General features: G+C 57.3%; 1 protein-coding gene across 4 annotated transcripts in view; it reads left to right on the forward strand.

The window, feature by feature from the left end:
* MELTF (melanotransferrin) overlaps positions 1-12,852 on the forward strand; it is a 27,248-nt gene extending 14,396 nt beyond the window's left edge. For 2 of the 4 annotated variants that reach the window (XM_031038607.2, XM_031038608.2), the window contains exons 8-15: positions 680-860; positions 1,593-1,744; positions 4,555-4,651; positions 5,557-5,751; positions 6,720-6,876; positions 6,966-7,033; positions 8,555-8,742; positions 10,113-10,994. In XM_031038607.2, the coding sequence (XP_030894467.2) occupies positions 680-860; positions 1,593-1,744; positions 4,555-4,651; positions 5,557-5,751; positions 6,720-6,876; positions 6,966-7,033; positions 8,555-8,742; positions 10,113-10,466 (1,392 nt within the window). In that variant the 3' untranslated portion in view covers positions 10,467-10,994. The other 2 variants (XM_031038609.2, XM_031038610.2) reach the window with 2 other exon arrangements.
* The last annotated feature ends 5,082 nt before the right edge of the window (positions 12,853-17,934 follow it).

Genomic DNA, 17,934 nt, shown 5'->3' on the forward strand with positions numbered 1-17,934 from the left:
CCACATTTGGGATTTTTCCTATAACAGAAAAAAGATTATTGTACAAGAGTGTGGAAACATTGTTTATAGGGGAAAAAGTATTGACAATAATCTGAATGTTCCTCAATTGCTACATAAATAAATTATAGAAAATCAATAAAATAGAATATTTGCACTATTAAAAAATGACTTCAAAGGAAAAAAAAAAAAACCAATGATGTATTGAATGGTGACTAACATAATAAAATTAAATAAATAAAGTGGTTTACTTATAGACAAAAAAGAAAAGAAAAACCAGAGTATATGAGCGAATAAACAGAATGACAAAGCCAACAAACGTCAAAGTACGCCATTAATTAAATGTGAATAATGTCGGGCTGACGTCACTATTCACAAGAACAACACCTTTCTGACCGGGCAGCCTGGCTCTAGCTAGGTTTGCCCCATCCATGCCACCACGGCGAGCCCCGTCCCGCACCCTCAGTCCCTTCCACACCTGGGCTGTGAGGGTGACAAGGCGGAGTGCACTGGGGGAGCACGGAGGACGGAGGGGGGTGGTGCCTCACCTGGTCCTCAGAGTGGGCGCCCGGCCAGGGGGCGCAGGAAGGAGGAGCTGCTGGCTGGCCCAGGAGGAAGGGATGTGCTGCCCTCCCTGCCAGCAGGACCTCACCAGCCCCCACTCCCATCCCTGGACACGCAGCGTCTCTTCAGCCACGAGAGCGGCAGTTTCCAGATGTTCAGCTCTGAGGCCTACGGCCAGAAGAACCTGCTCTTCAAAGACTCCACCTCCGAGCTGGTGCCCATCGCCACGCAGACCTATGAGGCCTGGCTGGGCCGCGAGTACCTGCATGCCATGAAGGGTCTCCTCTGTGATCCCAACCGTAAGTCCACCCATCTCTCGTCCCACAGGCTCTGGGCCAGCCTGAGCACAGGCATGGCAGTGCTTTCTGGGGAGGCAGCTGGGAAAGGACACTCACCCCAGGAGCTGTGCCCCTTGGCCTCCATGAGAACCGATGACTTCCACCTCCCTGCCTCTGGGGGTGTAGGGAGGCAGCTGTTCCAGAGTTGCATGGCCTGCTGTACCCTGGATGCCCCGTCTGCTCCAAGGGGTGGGATCCAGACCATCAGGGTCTGTCTTGGGAAGAATCTCCTTGCCCCTCCACACAGAAGTCATCAAGTGCCCGCATGCTCCTTCCTCAGTGCCTCACGCCTCCTCCTCCCCACCCCACAGCCAAGGCCCTGGCTCAGGCGTTGTGTGTTGGCTGGACCATTGCAGTAGTCTACAAATGGGCTTCCTGCTTCCTGCCCCCTACAGCAGGGAGATGGTCTGCCACCCAGTTAGACACATGACAGCCATGATCGGCCTCAAGCCACCTCACAGCCCCGTGAAAGAGGCACAGTTATCCCCTTTCTGTGAGAGGAAACAGGATCAGAGGGTTAAATAACTTACTCCTCATAGCTAATGAGGGAAAGAGCCAGAATTTCCCTTGGGTCTGACTTCAGGCTCTTCCTACTGAGGTACTAGTCCCCATGACCCCAGCCCACGGGCCATGCTCGGGGCTAGCCCCTGAGCAGGTAAGTGTGGTGGTGACCACAAGCTCGCACACACACAGGGCTACCTCACTACCTACGCTGGTGTGTGCTGTCCACTCCCGAGATCCAGAAGTGTGGAGACATGGCTGTGGCCTTCAGCCGGCAGAGGCTCAAGCCAGAGATCCAGTGTGTGTCCGCTGAGTCTCCCCAGCACTGCATGGAATGGATCCAGGTGGGGGCCGCGCCCGGGACGGTCCTTACCAGCCCTTCCCCTGTGCCACCTGGTCTGAAGGAGGCCGCCTGGGGACGCAGTCTCCCGTGACAACCTCACAGAGAAAAGGGAGGAGGAAGGACCGGCAGGGACCAGCCACCCCACCCCAGTGGACAGGGCTGAAGGTGGGGGGGGGGGTGGGCTCTTTCCTTTCAGGGAACCCAGGAACCCTTCCTCGCTGAGTGGGTGAGCTGAGAGCAGAAGGAACATCAGGAGACCAGCCCAGCTGGGCACTGCTCGTCCTGTGGTCTCCAGTAGAAAGGCATGAAACAAAACAGTACTGACCCTCACGGAGTACAATGTACCCTGACACTGTCCATCGTATTCCGTCCTAGTCTTTGTTTCTAAGCTTGTCATGGCCCGTTACGTTGCTTTGGCATCTACTACGCCGCTCCCCAGCTGCAGTTAAGGGCCCTGCCCTGCTTTGCTTCTCTCACTGGAGTCTGAACAGAGCTTGGAGGTGGCCCTGGGGCCCTGCAGGCAAGCGTGCTACCCTGGTCACAGGTGTCCCAGCGGCCTCTAGCTTCCTGGACTCCTCCCTCCTCTTTCTTTGTCTTTCTTTTTTTTTTTTTTTTAAGATTTTATTTATTTATTTGACAGAGAGAAACACAGCAAGAGAGGGAACATAAGCAGGGGGAGTGGGAGAGGGAGAAGCAGGCTTCCCGCCGAGCAGGGAGCCCAACGAGGGGCTCGATCCCAGGACCCGAGCCAATCCCATGACCCGAGCCGAAGGCAGACGCTTAACGACTGAGCCACCGAGGCACCCCTTTTGTTTTTGTTTTGTTTTGTTTTGTTTTTTTAAAGATTTTATTTATTTATTTGAGACAGAGAGAATGAGAGAGAGAGAGCATGAGAGGGAAGAGGGCAGAGGGAGAAGCAGACTCCCTGCCGAGCAGGGAGCCCGATGCGGGACTCGATCCCGGGACTCCAGGATCATACCTGAGCCGAAGGCCGTCGCTTAGCCAACTGAGCCACCCAGGCGCCCCCCTTTTGTTTTTTTTTTAAGACTTTATTTATTTCAGAGAGAAAGAGCGAACGAGCAGGGGAAGGGGCAGAGGGAGAGAATCTCAAGCAGACTCTGTGCTAAACCCAACATGGGGCTCGATCTCACCACCCTGAGATCATGACCTGAGCCGAAAGCAAGAGTGGGACACTGAACGGACCGCACCACCCAGGCGCCCCCTCCCTCCTCTTTTTTAAGAGCGCGTAGGTGGGGCCTCAGGTCAGGAGCCCTTATCAGGGCAATCCCCGAGTGCAGGCCAGACCACTGCCCCTCGGGAGTGTCCACACTGCCCCAGCCAGGCAACCACACTGACTTAAAGGCCAAGAGGAGGAGAGTGGGCAGGAATAACAGGAGGCCAGGATCACGACAGAGGACAGCCTCGCAAGCATGTGCATGCCGTGTGCTGCACGCTACGCTAAGACTTCCCGAGGACCCCTTCACTTAATCCTCACAGCAGCACTCTGGGGTGCTGTGATCACTGTCAGGAAACCGAAGCTGGGAGAGGCTGGAGAAGCAACTGCCCACAGTCACCCAGCTCAGGGTGGGGGAGCCCCTCGCGCCAGGGGCCCAAGGAGGCTGGCCCGACCCCGACCACGGGTAGTGCTGAGGGAGGGGGCGCTCAGCTGGAATGGAGGAAGGGGAGACTGGAGGTAGAGGGCAGGCCGTCCTCAAGCCACCTCACAGCCCCGTGAAAGAGGCACAGTTATCCCCTTTCTGTGAGAGGAAACAGGATCCTGTGTGGGGTGGCTGGGTCCACAGGCTGCAGAACAGGGAGAGATGCAGGAGGAAGGGTTCAGCTCCCTACAGGCAAGAGCCTTCTCTCTGTCTAAACTCAAACAGGGCCAAGGGAGGAGAGGAGCGGACTTGGGGGTTCCTCGAGAACCCCAGCAAAAGGCTCAGAGATGCTTAGTTCTCAGGCTCTCAGGGGTGGTGTCCAATGGAGCTCTGACCCCCATCTCCTTCCCAGCCACAGGGGCCCAGGGAACGGGGTGTCAGCTAGACTGGGTCCTGCCGTGCCCCCCCAGCGGCTAGGAGGTCTGGGTGGGGGGAAGAGAGGGCCCCCAGAGATGGACGCTCCAGGCTCAAAAGTCAACATCCCTGCCTGTTATTCCAGCATCACAACTTCATGCCCCTGGGCCTGAACGGCGTGGGGCACCTTCCTGGGGGCAGCTGTCCCCTCTCTCCCCCCCCGCCCCACCCCCTTTCCCTGGGGTTTGTCACACTACTGTGTCTTGATTATTAGTGAACCCCTGCTCAGGTCTGAGGGGCCACCTGTCCAGAGGCTTCGGAATGGACAAGATGGGTGGAGCAGGGGAAACCTGGGGTGCTTCAGGAGGGTGGAAAGAAGGAGGCCCTGGGCCCCTCCTGCTGCCTCCTGGGGCAGAGCTTTAACCACGAAACTGCTGTCTTTTGAGGCCTGGCTCGTTCATACATTCGCACACACATTGAGCAAATACCTATTGCCTTTGTGTCATGCACCAGCCCGTGGCCCAGGCCTCTGCGGGCCGCAGTCCCCAGGGAGGGCAGAGAGAGTGCACAGGTCTGCTCAGAACAGGGCCCGGCCACAGGAGCGGCAGACCCCCCAGATGGAGCATTAGTGCCGGCGGCTTTCTCGCCTCTGGTCCTCCAAACCCCTCTCTGGCCCACAATCTCACAGGGGTGCGGGGCGGGGGGCCCCCAGGGAAGAGAGCCTGAGAGACCCAACCCTGGCACCTCTGTCAGGTCCCGACCCCTCCCCTGCCCGGTCGCCCTTTCTGTCCCCCTTCAGGCTGGGCAAATCGATGCCGTGACCCTGAAGGGCGAAGACATCTACATGGCAGGAAAGAAATACGGCCTGGTCCCAGCAGCGGGGGAGCACTATGCCCGTGAGTGCAGGGGCTGGGCCCTGGCCGCTGCTAGGAGGCAGCTGACAGTTTCATCTGGGTATCAGTTTCCCCCCTGGGCCCTTTTCCAAAGCTCCCCATCACGGCCTCTCTCCCGGGGCGGGTTGCTGTCTGTCACAGGCAAGCCCTCCTGCCTCAGTCCTCAGTTTTCCCACTGAGTCATTAAAAGTCTGGCAGGTGTGGGCAAACTTTCTGTAAAAGGCCAGAGAGTAAACATTTTAGGTTTTGCAGGCCACACAGTCCTTGTTAGTTTTGTTTTTTTTTACAATCAACCCTTTAAAAATATAAAAACCATTTTATGCTTCTAAGCCAGGCCGTACAAAAACAGGCTGAGTATTTGCCACCCCCTCGACGAGAGGGCCTCCTCTGCCCTTCCCGCCTACCCACTGTGGCTCACAGAAGGTGGCCCTGGGGACCCCCCCTTCCAGTGGCCTGGGCTGGGACCTTGGTGCTCTGTCCTCCTAAGTGGTGACCTCAGGTCCTTCCACTTGGATGTGAAAAATCTCTGGGCTTTCGAAAAATGCTTCTGCAGTCCTTAGCTGTGCCCCCGCCTTTCTCCCAGGAAGTGAGAAATGTACCGCCTGGGTGTAAGGAAAGAAAAGTCCCTTTGGGTGAGGAATGATAGGGGGTAGGTTGGGGGAGACAGAACTCTGAAAAGCGGAGACAGAATTCAGCCTTGTGGGGGACAAGCAGGGGTCCCACGGCTGGATGTGCAGCCGGGGTCCCGACACTAAGCGGGGAGAGGTGCTCGGGGTGGGACCACAGCTCTGAGGCAGGAGCCGCCTGACGGAATGGGTTGAGGGCACGAGGGGACATGCCCCGGGCTCTTGCCTGGCCAGGCCAGGCAAGCACAGATGAGGGGCCTCACTGGCGTCCCCTCCCCACAGCGGAGGACAATAGCAACGCCTACTTTGTGGTGGCCGTCGTGAAGCGGAACAGCTCCTACGCCTTCACTCTGGACGAGCTTCGGGGCAAGCGCTCCTGCCACTCAGGGTTCCGCAGCCCCGCGGGCTGGGACGTCCCCGTGGGCGCCCTGGTGCAGAGGGGCTTCATCCGGCCCAAGGACTGCGACGTCCTCACAGGTACCACCCTCTGCGGGGACACAGACGTGCAAACTCTTTTTTGGGGGTCTGCTGGGTCTGAGGGTCTGGGAGCCCTCCCCCCAGCAGGGTCCCACAGAGCAGCCCAGAGAGGTTTCCTCTTCCTCCCTGATGTGCCCCATTCTCTTGGGAAGGTTGGGAAATATTCTTGGCTACACTTGTAACAGTCTGAGGGGTGTCTGGTTGTTCTGTGGAGGGTGCCATGGTGCCCCTAACCCACTTACCCAGCGTGGACCTGGCTCCAGTGGGCATGAGGAGCAGGGGATGTGCGTGGGCTGTGGGCCCGGCTGGATCACCGTCCGGTCATGGGGCTGTCCCCGTATCCCAGCAGCCTCTGGGCATCTGGGGGACCTTTATGGAAAGTGGCCAGCCATCTGTATAAGTGCTGAAGAAGACGCATTTACCAAGCGGCCACCATATGCCATACCCAGGGCCCTCCCTACGTGTTAAATCACACACAGTCATGATGAAAGGAAGGCAGTAGGAAGCTGGCAAGATCCTGGGCTGACTGTGCACACACCTCTGTCCTGTCTGGCACCTCAGGAAAAAACCACATTTCTTTCTAACCACCTCCACGAGCACACAGAGAGTGTTAGGGTCGGCTGCTCCCACTCCTACACAGCTGGGCAGTTGCCCTGACTGGAACAGAAGAGCTTATGAGGTAGTGAGTTCCCCATCCCTGAGGGAGTCCAAGGGAAGGCTGGGTGACGACTAACCAGAGGTTGTCCATGGGGTTACTGTATCAGGACAGCCTCTGTACTCCCTCATCCCTACAATTCTCACAGGAGGAGATGTGCCTGAGCTGGGTGGGCAGTGGACAGATGGGTGGCCTTGAGCCGCAGGGCCAGGCAGAGTGGGCAGATCTGTGGGGGGCAGCCCTCCCCTCTTCCCCCTGCTGCTCTTCCCTCGGCGGGCCCCTTGACTCAGCCCTGCCCCCCCGCCCGCCCCAGCCGTGAGCGAGTTCTTCAGCGCCAGCTGCGTGCCCGTGAACAATGCCAAGAACTACCCATCCTCGCTGTGCGCGCTCTGTGTGGGGGACGAGCAGGGCCGAAACAAGTGTGTGGGCAACAGCCAGGAGAGGTTCTACGGCTACAGTGGCGCCTTCAGGTACTCCGGTGGCCCGGCGGGGGGGCCCCGGGCCGGCGCAGGGGCCGGGGCCGCCCTGCCAACACTGGCCTTGGCCTCTCGCGCGGCAGGTGCCTGGCTGAGAATGCAGGGGACGTCGCCTTCGTCAAACACACGACTGTCTTTGAAAACACAAATGGTACGTGAGGGGGGCTGGGGCCAGAGCGGGGCCGGATTCTCTGGGAGCTCTTCCCCATCTCCAAAATGGTCCAGGCACTGGGCGTTGCTAGGACTGGGGCGAAGCAGCAGCTGGGAAAGACAGGGGCTAGAAGGCTCTGCCCCTGGGGGGCCGCCCGGGACTCCAGGGTCCTCTCAGTAAGAACAGACCTCAGGCCACATGTCCAGGTGCATAGGACACATGACAGTCTTTACTGGTCTAGAAACCAAAATCTCCATTCCACCAAAATGGTAAAACTCCACCTCAGTCAATTGGGAGAGACTCCTTCTGGGGCATTTATGTGGCACCGAGGTGCATGGTGGGAGTGGCAGGGTCATCAGTGCATGTGGGCATCTGGGCTTTGGTCCTGAGCTGGTCAATGCCTCGTGGGGGGAGATCACTGTGCAGCTCCTAAGCCATGCGAGGCAGGGCACATTCCCATTCACATCACATGGGTGGCTTTTTCTCTGCAGTCACCTTCCTGGGCCCTACCTGGGAAAAAGAGCCCCGAAACTCTATGCCCCAGGCCTCCCTAAGCCCACACCTGCATCCTTTCAGGGTGCAGGGCCCTCTAGAGTGCCTCACTTCCCTCCTTCCATTTTGCCTCCCAACACCTATTGTTTGTTCTTTCTCTATACCCTGCCTCTACCCAGGCTTTGAAACCCCAAATGCTGGAGGCACAGTCTTCTCCACTCAGAAATTCTTCCCAAAAACTCAGGGCAGAAAGGCATAATGTGTTCCAAAGGGGAGGAGGACTGAGCCCTGTCTGGCCCCCGCCCTCTGTGATAGGGCTAGGGGAGGGGCCCTCTCAAGATTCACCTGCAGCAAGGCCCCCACCTCCCAGGGCTGCTCCTTTCCCTTTCGTTTTATCTCTACTTGCGGCCCACCTGGAATTCCTTTTGGAAATGGGAAGAGGGTGGATACTAAGTGAATACCTGAAGACACAAAACTAATGGGATTCCCAAGAGCAGTGTTTCTGAGGAAGCCCTTGGGCCAACCCTCTGCTTCAGCCTCAGTGGGTTGCTGGTTTAAAACACAGATTCCTGGGCCCCACCCTAGCCGTACCTTTGAAACTGCCTCTCACAGATCAACACATGATGTTGTTCTACCTTGTCCGGTTTGAGAACTTTAACCATTAGGGGAAGATGTCACCCACCACCTTCAGAAGCCCACCTCACCTCAGGCCCAAGACCTGGAACACCTAGATGGGGCTCTTTGCCTGGGAGTGATTAAGAGTCTCAGTTTTTCCACCTGTGAAATGGGGGTGATCATACTCACTTGGTGTTACTGTCTTGAGGCTAGAGCAGGTGCTTGTAAAATGCCTGCTCCGTTCTAGGTGCTCCCTGCTCCCCACCCGCAGAGGCTCCGACCAGTGTTAGCAGAGCAATTGGGGAATGGAGTTGGGAAGCTGGCCAGACATGGCCACCTCTCCCAGGTCAAGGATTTGGGGTCCCAGGAGGAAAGCAGCCTCTATTCCTCTGTCCCTCTGCTCCCTCCCCTCAGGCCATAATTCTGAGCCCTGGGCTGCTGAGCTAAGGTCAGAGGACTATGAGCTGCTGTGTCCCAATGGGGCCCGGGCCGAGGTGTCCCAGTTCGCAGCCTGCAATCTGGCACAGATGCCATCCCATGCCGTCATGGTCCGGCCGGACACCAACATCTTCACCGTGTATGGACTGCTGGACAAGGCCCAGGTGAGCCAGGGCGGGGGCTTCGTCACTGCGGGGTGGGCGACGAGGTGAGCCAGGGCCCTGGGTGCCTCACTCTACCTGGAGCAAACCGGGGAAGGCTGGGGGAACGTTCTGAGATTTTCACTTAGTCAAACCATTCCTCTAACTATCCCTTCTGTGCCCTGCATTATTGTTTCCTTCTCAGCCGGACTGTTCTCACCAACATACAAACCTGCTGTTGTTTCTATCATCTTTAAAAAACAAATGAGCCCCCTCTTGATTCCACGTCTAATTTTAGCCCTAATCCCACCCCTCTTAGAGTAAAACTCCTTCAAAGGGTCATCTCTACTCACGTCACCAATTCCTCTCCTTCTGGTCTCTCCACTCTAGACAGGCCCCCACCAGGGCCTTGAACTTGCCCGGAACAAAATCACAGTGGCCCGTGGTGCTCAGTCCAGGGGCTGTTTCTCAGCCCACATGTCCCTGACCCTTTAGCAGCACTGGCCACAGCTCCCGCCTGCTGGAGGAGCTTCTCCCCTTGGCTCCCGGGTCCACAGCTGCCTGGCTCTCCTCCTCATTTCTCCTGGCTTCTATCCACGGACTGCCCCAGGGCTCCATTCTAAACCCTCTTCACCTGCACCTACATGCCTGTTGACCACCCAGCCCCATGTCATTAACAGCCATCTATATATTGACAGCTTCCAAACACATCATCAGCCCTGCCTTCATCCCACCCTTCCATCTTGAACAACATTTCAACTAGGATTTCTAACAGGCTCCTCGGCCCGAACAAGCCCGCAGCTGGCCTGCCCTGCTTCCCTCAGACTCCCCTGCCCCCTGCTCTGAATGGCAACTTCAGACTTCCCATTTCCTCAGGAGTCATCTTGAACTCCTGTCTTTCTCCCGCATTCTACAGCTAGCCCCTCTACGAATCCCGTTGGCTGTACTTTCCATATACATCTAGAAGGACCCCAGACTGTCTGCCAACAGGGCCCTCGGTTCCCAGCCACCCCCCACCCCCCACCTCCCCATCTCCCTTCCTCTCTCCCATCTCCCCTTCTCCCCTCGGAAGTGACATGGGGAAGAAGAACCCTGTGGCAATGTGGCATTTTCCTGGAGAGAAGGCTGACCTGTCCTTGGGTCCTCGGATCCTCGGATCCTTGGATCCTCGAGCATCTTTGAGCCCCCCAAAAGATTGGTGGCCACTTGGATCCTTCTTACTGTGGTAGCTGTCATCATAGCTTTACTCCAAATCCCCTTTGATGACAGCTCGATGAGTTGTTGGGCTTATGATGTCAAGTCAGCCTGGGTGCCCTGAATTTCCTTGCTCCTTGGTTCGCTGTATAAAAGCCACAGATAGCAAGCAGCCGCTGAGTGGCCGTGGGTGCTTTCAGGACCTGTTTGGAGATGACTACAATAAGAATGGCTTCAAAATGTTCGACTCCTCCAACTATCATGGCCAAGACCTGCTTTTCAAGGATGCCACGATCCGGGCGGTGCCTGTCGGGGAGAAAACCACGTACCGGGCGTGGCTGGGCCCCGATTACGTGGCCGCTCTAGAAGGGATGCTGTCTCAGCAGTGCTCGGGCGCAGGTAGGCCCTGCTGGCGGGCAGGTTCACCCCTCCAGAGGGAGAGCAGGGGTCCTGCCACGTCCCCCCTCCCCCGCCCGGCATCCCTCCCAGCCTTGCACCCCCAATCCTCCAGCGAACTGAGGGATGCTCTGGGTGGTTACAGACCATCAGGGTGAGGTGGGGGTGGGAGGGTGGTCCCCACCGGAAGGCTGCAGACCTGGCTGTGTAACCCAGACAGACCAGGATAAAGGATGCGAATGCTGCAAGTAATGGCCCAGGGAGGACTGAGGCAGCCACATACATAGACGGGAAGGCTCATTTTGAAAGGAATGAGTATGGAAACAAACCCGGGGAAAGACGAATTGTTTTTTTTTGGGGGGGGGTTGTTTTTTTAAAGATTTTATTTATTTATTTGAGAGAGAGAATGAGAGACAGAGAGCATGAGAGGGAGGAGGGTCAGAGGGAGAAGCAGACTCCCCGCCGAGCAGGGAGCCCGATGTGGGGCTCGATCCAGGGACTCCAGGATCATGACCTGAGCCGAAGGCAGCCGCTTAACCAACTGAGCCACCCAGGCGCCCGGAAAGACGAATTGTAATGGGGCAGAAAGAGGGGGCCTGGGGGGTCGAGCGCACAGAAACCCCCCCAGGGCCACGGCCTGAGCGCCAGGTGCGGGCGGCCGCTCGGGGCCCTAACTGCCTGCGTCCGCTCCCTCAGCGGCCCCCGGGCTGTCCCTGCTGCTGCTGCCGGCGCTGCTGCTGGGCCTCCCGGCCGGCCTCCTGCAGCCCGCCCTCTGAAGCCGCCCGGGCGGGCGCGGCCCTCGCTGCCGGGGAACCTGCTCGGAAACCTCTATGAAGAGGCTCTTCCCCTCGGCGCCGCGTGTGACGCGAGGGGAGGTGTGAGAAACCCCGGAGCTCCCGAGAGCTGCGATTCTGACACCGAAGACAAGTTGCTGCGACTGCTTCGAACCGGAATAAAGATGAACGTGAAAGGAAAGGGCCCCCAGCTCGAGTGGAGTTGGACGTGAGCGGGCTCCCGCCTGAAGCCTGCCTCTGCCTCCCCGGCACCAGCTGTCCCTCAGCCACCTGAGGCGGCCGCTGGCCGGCCTCCCAGTCACGCCCCCACCCACAGGCTGGCAGCGCCCCCCTCCCCCCCCCCGCCCGCGGGGCCCCGGATTGGAAAAGGCCCGTTCCCAAGGCAACATGCTGAGCCCGGCTTCCCACACGGCCCTCTCTGCGGGAGCCGGCCCTGGCCCTGCCGAGCTAGCCGGGGAGGGGGGGGGGCTCCTCCCGTGCGGGTCCCCCTAATGCACAGCCCCCCACTTCCTGTCAGCCCCGGCTCTAGACTCCCTCTACCGGCCTCCCTCCTGAGGACGCGGGGTCTGTCCGGGGAGGCACCCACCAGACGAGGCCACAGTCAGGCCTGCCAAGGAGGTGACGCTGCTGGACACAGACAGCCCTTTGTCCTTGGCTTCCGTGGCTTGGCCTGGCCCAGACCACGGGACGCCTGACTGTGCTGGGCTGGCCAGGGGAGGGAGGCGGCGGCCCAAGACCACAGGGGTGCAGCCCTCAAGGGGTCCTCAGACACAGGAGATGCTCCTCAGTAAGCATCCCCTCCCCTGAGTCTCCATCTCAGATTCTCCTCCTCCCCGCCCCCCATGTGACCCCCATGTGACCCCCGCCATCCTCAGCCACCCTGCGCATCCAGCACAGCAGTCGCCCCCAGCCTGAAGGGACTGCCCAGAGAGCTCCAGGCCGGGAGCGGGACGTGGCCCTCTGAGGAGCCACCGGCCGGGGACAGGCACCGGTGGGGAGCCCCACCGCCTCGGTGTGAGCAGGTCTCCTCACCCAGGCCCGCACCAGCGGGCGGAAGGGCCCCTCCTGCATCCCCTGTGAGTCAGAGGGCCTTCTCTACTCCATTTTTGCCACGGTTGTCTGGGGAGCCAGAAAAGCTTCCGGAAATACCAGCTCTGCCTCTGAATTTTGCTCCCCGAGAAAAGCAAAAAGAGAAGAAACAGGAGCAAGCCACCCTCTCAGCAGACTGGGAGCCGCGTGGCTCTGGAGCTATTTGCGGCTCCATCTGCGGGGGCCTCGGGGACGCCGATGACAGGCTGGTTCCTGGTACTTCGCCCCCATCCGTGGGGGCAGATACCTTCCAGCTCCCAGGCGCGAAGGAGGCCCCTGGCAGCATCCTGGCCACAGTCCTGCCGTCCCGAGGAGTCCCAGTCACCATGCTGGGGGCCTACAGCCCGCCCCGAGGGGCCGGAGGGAGCGGCCTCCGCTGCCAAGCTTTGTACCCTCTTCACTGAGGGGACTGAGTGATTCTCTGACCTGGTGATTGTTGGATTGTTTTGTTTTGTTTTGTTTAAGGGAGACTTGTGCAGGAGGAGTGTGTGTGTTTGGCCACCCTGGGCTAAGGTGACACCAGTAACTATAAGCCACTGAAAGTGTGACCTGTGTAACTGCTCTGTGATGTTGGGTTTTCAGGGGACAGCACGGGGCCACCTCTGTTCGTGCTAATAAAAGATGTTGGTTTGTTTTTTAAATAAAGCCGAACAACCCTGTACCTGCTGAGGCTTGGAATCTGACAGAAACTTTCTGCTGCGGATTGATTTGTCTACTTAGGTGGTCAGAGGCCTACCCGCCCCACACCACTCCCCTGCCCAGAATGGCCGTTTCCCCTCAGAGCCCTGTTCCCTGAGAGCCAGAGTCGGGCACCAGCCCAGGCCTCTAGCCGGTGAGGCCCCCAACTCCCTACTCTCTGAACCGGCCCCCAGCACATCTCAGCTACCTCCATACCTTCTTGGGGATCAGCAATTCTGGAGACCAGATACAGAGGAGGGTGCAAACTTCTGCACCCCCCCCCCCATGCCCTGTGTCTCCAAAATAAGCAGCCCACACCTTTGCTTTGGCAAGTTGGCTGCTAACTCACTGGAGGAGGGAAGGGGAGGGAAGTCAGACCTCCTACCGTCCTCTGCCTCTCCTGAAGGGTGCAGCGGGCCGGTTTTGGTCTACGCGTCCTGCTCTGGCTGGGCAGGTGGAGGTTCCCTGCCTCCCCCCTTTCCCTGCTCCTCCTCTGCTGCCCCAGGCCCCCCTCCCCCATCCCTGCAGCCCTCTCACAGAGCTGGGTCTCACTCCCACAGCCCTCAGCCCTGTAACTGGGTGGGTCTGCCCTATCCCATGAAGCTGGGCGGGGACCTGGGCCTCAGAAATAGTGCACATGGTCTGTGCGCCATACGGCTCTCCCAGGGCTGCCGCTCCCGGCTCGAAGCTTTTGGAGAGTTACCTAGCATCCGAGCCCCATCCCTGCATCTGAAACAGGAGAGGGACGGTATGCACCTGGTGAGGTGGTTGCGCAGATCGGATTCTACTGCATGTAAAACCCTCCGCACCGCACTTGGCACATCCCAGGTGCAGGAAAGATGGTCACCCTCACTACTGCTATTACTATTACTCCGGGAGCGCGTTTGGGGGGCTTAAGTGTCAAATTCCTGGGAGAATCACCTGATTGGCCCAATGTGGGCCAGGTGTCTTCTACTGGACCACTCAGCTCAGGCAAGCATCAGGGCCATCAGCGGAAACAGACCACTGAGGCCGCACAGAAAGAGGAAATGACATCACCATGAGCCAGGCAGCATCCCCAACTGGTAACTACCAGGCCTGCTTTAGGCGATAGCTGGTATTTGTCGAGCACCCGCTTATTGATATCTACTGTCAGTACCCCTAGACAGGGGCAACAGGGACCCTGGCCCTGGGTTTTGTGCTTTAGAGCAGTGCTTTTTAAACTTCGATGTGCACATGAATCTCCTAGGGATCTTGTTAGAAACAGATCATGATTCAGGAGGTGTGGAGTGAGGCTGCAGTTCTAACCAGCACTCAGGGGGGGGCCCACACAGCTGGTCCTGGGACCACATTTTGAGAAACAAGCCTTCAGAGGCCTCTGCTGAAGCCCTCTTCTGACCACAGCCCACCCACAGCGGGAAGAGTCACAGGGAAAGGGGCTGTGTTCGCCCAAAGCCCATAACGCATCTTTTAGACCATGCTTCTCATTCCAAAGAGCCCTGAGCCAGCTTCCAGGTTTGGACTTCTTCAGGTCCTGCCTCCAAAAGGTGGTCAGGAGGGTGCTGTCCACAGGAGGTGTAGAATGAGCTTGATGAACAGGCTCTGTGCATGAGGTCCTCAAAGTATGGGATGGAGCCTGGATGGGAAGAGAAGCAGGGAAGCTATGAGATGGGAGCCTGTTCTCTCTGCATCTCCTATTCCAGTCCACCACATCTTTATAAAGGTTCATCAGTCAAAGTAGAAGGACAGGACACATTTTCTTTAAGTTTTTTAGCTTGATTTGTAACTTCTAAATTTGTAGCCGCATGGGAGGTGAGCCTCCATTGGTACTCTTGTCCTGGGCCCAACAAAGGGTTGGGGTGGGCCAGCCTGCCGTGCGCAGAGCTGTTAGCGCTGACAGTCCTGTTCTCAGGGCTCTGGAAGACAAAAAGAAGTCAGGTTAAGGTCCACTGCCCCTGCCTTTGGTCTCATTTGGGGAGGCCACTGGGCAGGTGTGGTGGAAGCAACGATGGTGACAAGGTGAGTGACCCCCCTCACCCCCCAACACGGACAGGCAGGTTCTCCTGGCCCCCACAGCATATCACAGATAAGACATCACCCCCACCTTCAGACTCCTCTCCAGGGCTTGTTTTACATGTTTATGATGAGGATGGATTCCTTAGGGCCATGTTCTTGTAAAAAGTGCATGCATTACGTATAAAAGCCATCACTATTTTCTTAAAGATATTTCAATTTGGAAAAAAAGAATGGATCACTTACCAAGGGTTCCGGAAACTTGCCTTGTAGTTCCACTCTTGCTATTCACAAATACTTTCTCCTGCCTCAACCTCAGCTCCCAAATCCACACTGGGAAATCTTGGACAGCCCCTCGGTGGTTCCGAGTTCCCACAGTTCTTCTCAGACTCAACGTCTCCGTCTTTGCAGGATTATCGCCTGGTCTGTGCCGAAGGGCAGAGGGGCCAGGAAAGCCCTTCTTTTACTTCTGCCTTTCCCAGCTGTCTTTGTGTTGCCACTAACAGGCCAGAAACTGCTTCACAGCCTGAGAGTCATGATGTGCCTGTGGTTCTCCAACTTGAGTGCATCGGAATCACCTGGAGGGCTTGTTAAAACAGAGTGCTGCCCCCGCCCTGAGTCCCTGATTCCAAGGGCTGGGAATGTGCATTGCTGGCGAATTCCCAGGTGATGTTGATGCTGCTGATCAGGCCACCTCGCTTTGAAGACCACTGTTAAAGACAGCGTGAGCTCATACCACAGGAGAACGTAAGAAGTGCCTGCCCAGTGGAGTTGAGGATTTGGGTGGGAAGGGTGAGTGGAGGGGAGGTCCTCATGGAGGAAGCTGGGCCCAGCCCAGAGGAAGGAGCAGGCCCGTGTGACCGGGGCCCCGTGCTGTCCATGCGGAGAGGTGGGATATGCAGGATGATGCTGATACACCTAGCCCAGGGGTCCCAGCTAGGTAGCTGAGGGACTGGGGCAGCAATCTGACTTCACTCTCCTGCCCACTGCATGGCTCCGTCCTCCCATGGGTCGGGTGCCCTGCAGCCCGCCCCAGGCATCTCTGAGGAGGGCTTTCTGGAAGAGAAGACTGCAAGATTAGTGTAAGGACCCTGTGTGGCCAGAATACACTTCTTCTTCCCAGCTGCTGATGTCCCCAGAAACCTCCAAAGCAGGGGAAAACCCACTTTATATTCTCTACTGTAGCTGACCTTTGGGACCCTGGGGGACGAAGAGAAGGGTCCGGTGACTTACTGGGAAAAATCCCAATCCAGGCAGCTTCATGGCAGACTGTGCCTGTGGTCACCCCATATCCTTCTCCCCGCTTCCTTCCTGGCAGTTTGGTTCAGGACGGCAATGTGCCCAGCCACAAAGATTCACTGTGGGTGACACCACCCAGTTCTGGCTGATGAAATCTCAGAGCAAGTTCCAGGGTATGGATTTCAGGGAGGCATTTTAAAAGGAACGGGGCTAGCACAGGCTTTCCCCTTTCCTGCCCAGAAAGCAAAGGCCAAAGCTGGAAAATGGAGTGGCCGCCTTGCCGTGTGAGGTAGCAAGCAAGCAGAGAAAGGCACGGTGAGCAGAGCAAAGGAGAAAGACTGAAACCCTAGGGTCGAGTGGAGGTACTCAGGCCTGCACGGGCCTAATCCAGTTCCCTGACTGTTAATCCGGTATTCTGTTGTTTCAGCTGAATGATTCCTAACTGATATCAGTGGAAAGGGTGGAAAGACCACAAGATGGGCCCCTGGGACCTCAGGCTGTGTGACTCAGGGAAAGTCATGGGCCCCCTCTGGGTCCCTGTTTCCTCATCTGTGGGGATGAACCACCCAGTCTTCAGGGTCTCTTTACGCCTTTCTGTGGCTCAGAATCAAGACCCTGAGCCTCTCCTAGGTGAAAGGGCTGGGCACAAGGGGGACACTTCAGTGATGGGGCAGGAAGTCACCTTGGGAATGGTGACATCCTGGGGTCTTATCAGTGGTCAGCCAAAGGGAGAGCCTAAAATACAGAATAAGGGGCACCTGGGTGGCTCAGTCGGTTAAGCATCCGACTCTTGATTTCAGGGCAGGTCATGATCTCAGGGTTGTGAGATCGAGCTCCCAAGTCAGCCCCGTGCTGGGCATGGAGCCTGCTTAAGATTCTCTCTCTCTGAGCACCTGGGTGGCTCAGTCAGCTAGGCGTCAACTTGAGGCATCTCTCTCTCTCTCTCTCAAATAATGTCTTTAAAAAAAAGAAGAAGAAGAGTAGATTTAAAAAAACAGGACTTGCCCGGCTAAGGTCTGGATGAAAGTCTGATAATGGAGTGGCTACCCAATAATCCTCCAGTCCTCCTTTATCCCGCCAAGCACATGAGAATTGTCTGTCACCCTATGGTTATCTGACTGTGGTCTCTCCCCTACCATCTGTGAACCTTGTTTTCTTCGATTCCACGTACCAGCCCTGACCACAGACCTGGCTAGTGCTGAGTACAAGAATGAATAAATGCATGAATCCATGGAGAACTGAGCCCAGACCTCCATCCTGGCAGGCACTCTGCTGGCCCGCTGGCAGCCTTCGGCCCGAGTTTCTTCAGCCCCTGCCTGGCCCGTTTGCCTCCTTGAGGGCAGATCTAAGCCCCTCAGAGTTGCAGGCCATCAGAAGCCCCACCAGGCTCCAGCAGGACTGATAACTTGTAGACTGGCTGTGTCTTTGGAGTTGGACTTGGGAATTTAACAGCTTAGGAGGCCAAGGCACATCCCTGCCTCTTACCCAGAGCCACCCAAGGATAAAGGGGCATTCCTGAGCACATGTCTCTGCTGGCCTGCTGTAGGACCACCTGGGAGGAAGCCCGCTGGCCCTGCAGGGAGAAGGCCCTGGAAAACAAGAATGTGCTACTGGAATGAGGCAGCAGAACAGTGGCCAGGGCTGTGGGAATTTTTCTTTAAGATCAGCCTGCTAGAATGTGCCCAAAGACGGTCGGTGGACATGCAGTAGTGTTCGACCTGGAGTTTTTGTGATAGCAAAATACTGGAAACAATCTAAATGCCCAGCCATACTGGGTTGGATCAATAAAAGATGATACATACTTTTATTTGCAATGAAATACAGTGGATAGTCT

This window comes from Leptonychotes weddellii, chromosome 1, assembly GCF_054177405.1.
Source record: "Leptonychotes weddellii isolate Sample4059 chromosome 1, ASM5417740v2, whole genome shotgun sequence".
Classification (NCBI taxonomy): domain Eukaryota; kingdom Metazoa; phylum Chordata; class Mammalia; order Carnivora; family Phocidae; genus Leptonychotes; species Leptonychotes weddellii.